The 6,959-nt window shown below is 44.4% G+C and overlaps 1 protein-coding gene across 1 annotated transcript in view; it reads right to left on the reverse strand.

The window, feature by feature from the left end:
• ppm1nb (protein phosphatase, Mg2+/Mn2+ dependent, 1Nb (putative)) overlaps positions 1–6,087 on the reverse strand; it is a gene marked incomplete at both ends in the record, with an annotated part of 55,678 nt that extends 49,591 nt beyond the window's left edge. Inside the window, one exon of the mRNA XM_083908375.1 lies at positions 5,685–6,087. Coding sequence (XP_083764501.1) covers positions 5,685–6,087 — 403 coding nt within the window. The remainder of the gene's footprint in view (positions 1–5,684) is intronic.
• Positions 6,088–6,959: the final 872 nt, after the last annotated feature.

A 6,959-nucleotide genomic window follows, 5' to 3' on the forward strand; every position in this document is an offset into this window, starting at 1 on the left:
CGTCACGTCATCATCTCAGACAACGACTGTGTCTGTCCTGCTCTTTTTCACCCGCTGAATAATCATCTGTTTGTTGTTTTTGGGACGATGAAGTCTGCTAACACTTTAGCGTAAAGAACGCTAGCTTAAAATGCTAACAGTCCCGCAGTCTCTGTGCTGTCTCTGTCTTTGTGAAGAAGTTCAGCCACAGTTAAATTATTGTCCTGTTTTCTTTGCCTTCCTTTGTTCAACAAAGCTTTGATGATGACTGCTTTGATGACAATCACGCTTTAATTTCGCACTACACACACACACACACTGCACACATAACTGCTGGAAAGTTCGACACACTCTCTCTCCCCCTCCCCTCCCTCTCTCTCTCTGTGCGTGCATATTGAGTAGCCATGTGTATTCTCCGTGACCTTCAGCTGATTGGCTGAAAAAGCAACAAAAGCTCTGGAATGTGATTTGAACCACATTTGTCCATGTTTATATGTAATGCCAGCTGAGCTAACGTTAGCATCTTTACAGTTCATTTACATCTATGCTACTGTAAGAACAGATACTTTGATTCACTTATGTTGTGCTCATTGTTTTGCAGACAGTAATATCACCTAACAGCTTACCGTCACTTTGTGGAGTGGATCCAGAGAAACATGGCAGCCACGCTTCCGTCAGTCTGCTCCAGAGCAGCTGTGGCTATACGTAGCTTAATGTGTTAATTAATAAGGGTACACATTAAAATAATCAAGGAGCCAAATCTAAAAGTCTAACACAATATACAAACAAAAAATAAATAATGAGCGGTGACAGAATCTGAAAAAACTATCGAAAACTATACTGCATCACATGGTATACTATGAGCAGAAATAGAGTGGAGTATTATCGTCAGTCTTACCTCTCAGTGATGTCTTCCTGCTGGAAATGTAGACCACGAACCCTTTGAGTTTCCAGCTTTTGTCTTCTACAAACTCCAAACAAGCTTAGCATAGCTTAGCTTAGCCTTCAGGATTGCATCTAGGGTTGCCATCTTTCAGAAATGAAAATAAGGGACGCCCCACCCCGGCTCCTCAGGGCCATGACCACCACGGAGCTGACTAATCTAGGACATCTAGACACGTTTGTGTAAGGGTGTCGGGGTTTTTCTTGGTGTGGAGCATTTGAAAATTTGAGGTAAAGATGGGGCATTCTGAGGCTTTTTGAATGACCATTATGGCGCCTCATGAAGTGAAGCCAAGTAACTCAAAACATTACAGAACTCTGTATTACAGAAAACATCTACTTTGGGAAGCAGCTGGGGGAACACATGAACAAGAAATGTCTTGGCCGAAACCGGAAAACCGAAATAAGTTATTGTGCTAATTCTGTACCATTGTTTTTTTCTTTTCTAATTGTGTTATGGCAGGGACTGTGTGTACTAACCTCACTAAAGTCAAGGCATTGCAATTATAGTATATTATAATATAGAGTGCGCCCCCTCATCTGGTGCAGACAGGCCTTTTTTTCTGCGCACCGCACCTGCACTGTAGATTCTCTCTCTCTCTGCTGCGTTGTGAGTCGCTGCTGCGCTCTACGCTTTTCCTCTTTCCATATCAGCACAGACTGGATTATTTCTCTATACACAGTTTTATCTTTACATCCAATAATAATCTTTATAACAAGGATCGAGTACAGTCGCGATGACGTGCAGGAGATCCGAGTAGATCTTAGTGTTAACAACTCTTAACAGCGCACTTTTCATTGTTTTCACTCCGTGGTCTCAATCTTTTTGTAGAAGAGCTTTAGAGCTGTAATTAAGGGAATAACCGATTAATCAGATGAGCTGATGTCTTTAGTTAACTGTGAGCAGCACCGATGTGTGGCGTCTGTTGCTAAGCAACCGTAACAGCAGCACGCGCACAGAGGACCGGAGCCGGGGGCGGCCGGGATCCTGCGTCGATCCCGGCACGACAAGTTTGCTGGCCTTATTATTCCGTGTTTTATTTTCATCTTTATCTTTAGTGTTGATGTGTGTTTGACAGACATGTGGATTGGATATTTAAGGAAATACGGAACAAACCGAGTCCCATATTGGTTCAATACGGGACGCAACATTTAATTGCCAAATAAAGGACGATTCCGTATTTTACGGGACGGGTGGCAACCCTAATCGCATCACTCTGAATATCTGTGTACATTAGCGGAACATTTATTTTACTGCCTTTCTTGGCCAAGAAGGCACTTTCTTCAAATATTATTTCACATTTCTACTCCATAGATGATCCATTTTTAATAGACATTCATCTTCCCAGCGTTGAAAGACATAACGAGGGAATAGCCCACACCTGTCCATGAAATAGCTTTTCAATATATTCTCAATATATAGTTGTCCAAATGGAGAAAGAGCAGACTCAACGGAAGCGCAGAATTAAATTTGAAGCCACTGAACAGAAAGTGACGTTCTGCAATGAGCAGATAACTGGGATCGAGGCATCGAGGCAGGGTGCTGAAATCATGTGCTGGGCAGCTAGCCCCTGTCTTCACTTCTATTTTTAACCTGTCCTTGACTCACTCCGTGGTCCCTGCCTGCTTCAAGAGGTCAACCATCATCCCTGTTCCAAAGAAGCCCAGCCCTGCCTGCAACAACGATTACCGCCCAGTAGCACTCACCTCCGTGGTGATGAAGTGCTTTGAAAGACTGATAAAGGACTTCATCTGCGCTTCACTGCCCAGCTCACTTGACCCTCTTCAGTTCGCCTATCGCCCAAATAGGAGCACTGATGATGCCATCACACACGTCCTCCACTCCACCCTCACCCACCTGGACAGTGGGAAGGGGAACTATGTGCGGCTGCTGTTTATAGACTACAGCTCCGCATTCAACACCATAGTTCCCCACAGACTGGTGTCAAAGCTCAAGAACCTGGGGCTGAACTCCTCACTCTGCTCCTGGGTCCAGAGCTTCCTGACGGACAGACCACAGGTGGTGAGGATAGGGAACCACACCTCCAGCCCACGCACTCTCAGCAACGGAGCCCCCCAGGGCTGTGTCCTGAGTCCTCTGCTCTTCTCTCTCTACACCCATGACTGCAGAGCCACTCACCCCTCCAACATCATCGTGAAATTTGCAGATGACACGGTGGTGGTTGGCCCGATCTCGAACAACAGGGAGACGGCCTATCTGGAGGAGGTGGATGCACTGTCGACATGGTGCCAGAAAAACAACCTGGACCTGAACGTCTCTAAGACCAAGGAGATAGTTGTGGATTTCAGGAGAGAGAAGCAGAGGAGCCATTACACCCCCCTCAGGATCTATGGGACCCCGGTGGAGAGAGTCAGCAGCTATAGGTACCTCGGTGTCCACATCTCCGAGGACCTAACCTGGTCCACACACATCTCCACCCTGGTAAAGAGAGCAAGGCAGCGCCTGTACCACCTCAGACGGCTGAGGAAATTCAAGGTCTCCCCAGTGCTGCAGAGAACCTTTTATACTGCAGCAGTGGAGTCTGTGCTCACCAGCAGCATCACTGCGTGGTATGGCAGCTGCACTGCCAGAGACAGGTCAGCTCTCCACAGAGTGATCCGCTGCACTGAACGCTCCACCAGGGCAGCACTGCCCACTCTACAGGACATTTACACCAGGCGCTGCACCAGCAGAGCCAGAAGGATTATGAAAGACACTCATCACCCATTCAACAGAATGTTCCAGTGGCTGCCGTCTGGCAAACGTCTCCGCTCCTGCATGGCCAAAACAGAGAGGCTGAGGTCGAGCTTCTTACCTCAGGCCATCAGGATGCTGAACTCTCAACCACCCACGTGAATACAGCACACACACAACACACACAAATCCACATCGCTGCTATATTGGATATTGAACATATCGAACATTGTGCATTTGATCCGTATTTTATTGCATCTTACTGCTTTTATTTTTTATTCTTGTGTATTGTAAATATTTTTATATTTATCTGGAAATTATTCTAAATTTAAATTGTATTTTATTTTTATTTTTATTTTTATTTTTATTTTTATTTTTATTTTTATTTTTTACTTTTATTTTTATTATATTTGTACTCTACTTTACTTTATCTTATTTGATTTTATTTTATTAGTGCTTCACAGTTGCACAGAGGGGCTTGTTTTGCAATGTCATTTCACTGGGGTGTTCACATGTGACAAATAAAAATCTTGAATCTTGAATCTTGAATCTTGAATCTTGAATCTTGAATCTTGAATGACATCCTTGTTCCCCGGGTCCATAGGACCTTTTTATATTATTATTATTATTATAATTGTGCGTCGGTATTTTGGACAGCTCCATCATTACCTGACGTATCAAACAAAGAAAACTAAGGACTATGGATGTTGCCGTAAAAAAAAAAAAAAAGAAGGTGCTGCGCTCTCCTCCTGACTCACCTGCAGTTCACTGACAGCTGCCAGGGAGCGCTCTGCTGTTTCTATTAAGATTACACATGGGTATTTTCTATGGATGTGTGACTTAATAAATTAATCAATAAGTAAATAAATAAATAAAGCGGATCATCACAACGGCTTTTTAGGCCCAGTCCGTCCCTGGTTTCATCTGTGTTAATTCAGTCGGGGTGAGTTTCCATTACGCGTGCCAACAGCCTTTGATCTGACGTCAGAGGCGACGGGACAATCGATATAGATGACATCAATAGCTGATTCAGATAGTTACATTAAATAGTGATTGTTGTGATTATTTATTGCATTTAAATGTGCCTGGAACTGGAAGGGTTAGGGTTAGGGTGTGAGGTTTTGGTAACGTTCGCGCACTGTGCCACCTGCGAGCACCGAGAGTAGACCAGGTTAGAGCTTGACCCGTTAAGGTAAAGCGGGGTTCCCCGTTCCTCCGGTCTTAACCAGGTAACATAGGTACGACCCCTCCTTGAACCACAAACTGCAGACCAAGGTAAGCCCATACCAGTACAAACACACATTTCTCCTATGGAATTTAATCAGATATACCAAATAAGAAATTAATGTGCGTCATCTGTGAACGCGTAGTTGAACATGCTCTGGAAAAGCATAATTTCCTGATTTACAAATATAATATAACTATAAATAACCGCAGCCATGTGTGCGCACCTCTGTGCCAGTTAAGACCTGCCTTTCAAACGTGCTAAATATAGATGCAGAAATAAGCACCGCAATCAATTTCAGGTTTGATAAATCACTTTGCACGTGCTAAAATAACATATTTACATTTTCTCCTCCCATCACACGCAAAATAGCGTGTAAACGCCCCATATTGCATATGCATTAAGGCAAGAACGCTAAATGGGTTGCGAGTGCTATTTTGCTTGTCTGAGGGACGCACTCCTCGTTGCTCCCTGTTAGTAGATCAGCATCAACGCAAATCTGCGTGTGCAATCCAGTTTGCACACGTTTTTGCATGTGCAAAGCTTTAGTTAATCAGGCATTAAGTGTTTTGTTTGTGTATTCTTCTAGGCTTGCACATTTCAAAATACATAGGTCATTCTGTCACAAACCACTTTACAGGAAGACATAAATGTGATAGTTTAGTGAGCAGAACACTCAGGATTTTGTAACTGATTAAATTTTTTGAAATAAGTTTTTTTTTTTTTTTTAATCTTTGATAGCTAATCACCATTACATCAAATCAATATATTATATAAAAGACTCCAACAAATATCCATCTTATGTAATTGATTCTTAAGTTATTAATCATTCAGATCGTTCACCTGTGCCCAGGATGTGACCCAGAAGGTGCTGGGAACAGTGCTCTGCCACTGTGCTGCCTGCATGACCATCAAACACAGCAAAGAAACTCCAGTCCGTGAGCTCTCCTCCCAGCTGTGGCACACAGTTGTGGAAGTCCTCCATGTTGGCCCTCCAGCCTTGCATGCTCCCAAGGGCATAGGTGAGGCCCCATCGGGCAGAGCCTTCCTCTGCCAGTTTATCGAGGACAGGTCGGTCCAGGTAGGGGCTGGGCATCACCTCCTCCCTTTCCTCTTCTCCTGGCTGCTCTCCCTCTGCACCTCCACGACTCCCCTTGAACAAAGAGCTGACCCTCTTCTCCGTCTCTTTGACCAAATGACGTACAAATGCAGGCATCTCGACGCTGCCTTTCCTGGCTGTCCTCATGGCTTAAAGTGAGGCTGGTGTGTGGGGAATCTTCTCTTGTCCCTTCCCCTACGTCTTTGGCCTGATGCTGGACCTGATTCTGCGCCTGTGCAGTGTTTTGCGTAGCCCTGATGCTCCAGGACTCAGAGAATGGCTGCCTGAGCTGATGGAGGTTCCCTGTGCTGCTGGCTGCTTACCCCCTTTCACTGTTCATCTTCTTACTGGTCTCCTCCTCCTCCTTCCTCTGCTGTGTGTTTGGTCTTGACTCTGTGCTGCAGTGATTTTGCCTTCTCCCTCATATTTTCATAGCGCTTTCCTTTTTCACCAGCTCTCCTCTCATCTTGTTATTTTCCCTGCCTGTCCTCTGATTGGCTGGCTATTTGTGTGCACCAATCCCCGCCTGACTTGTCTCCCCACTGACATGTTTGAGCTCACCCTCTTTCACTGTCCCTCCCACATCTCTGCTAATCTCATCCTTTGAGCAGATGGGATTACAGGCCGCCGTTGTCATAGATAACAGGACTGCTATTTAGCAAAAGTGTGAGACTGACAGTGTTTTATATTGCACACTGTGTTTTATTTTGCACACACCGCCCGCTCGTGAACCCCCGCTAGGTGCAAACGGCTCACATTAGCATATCAATGTTGCGATCGTCAGACCTGAGCTGACTGACACAAACAACCATTGGATGAAACCACAGACAGTTCCAAAGTAAAATCCTCTGTGATTGGACAGCAAACCCCTCACTCATTGGTCACCTTTGGAACATATGGCCATTTGCCTCTCCCATTTTTAAATAATATTATAATAATACAGATATTAATAATAACATTATTATTAATAGTACTACTAATTATAATTATTGCTATTATTATTTAGTGATAACTCCATG

Source organism: Microchirus variegatus (genome assembly GCF_963457635.1).
Source record: "Microchirus variegatus genome assembly, chromosome: 22".
NCBI classification, from domain to species: Eukaryota; Metazoa; Chordata; class Actinopteri; order Pleuronectiformes; family Soleidae; genus Microchirus; species Microchirus variegatus.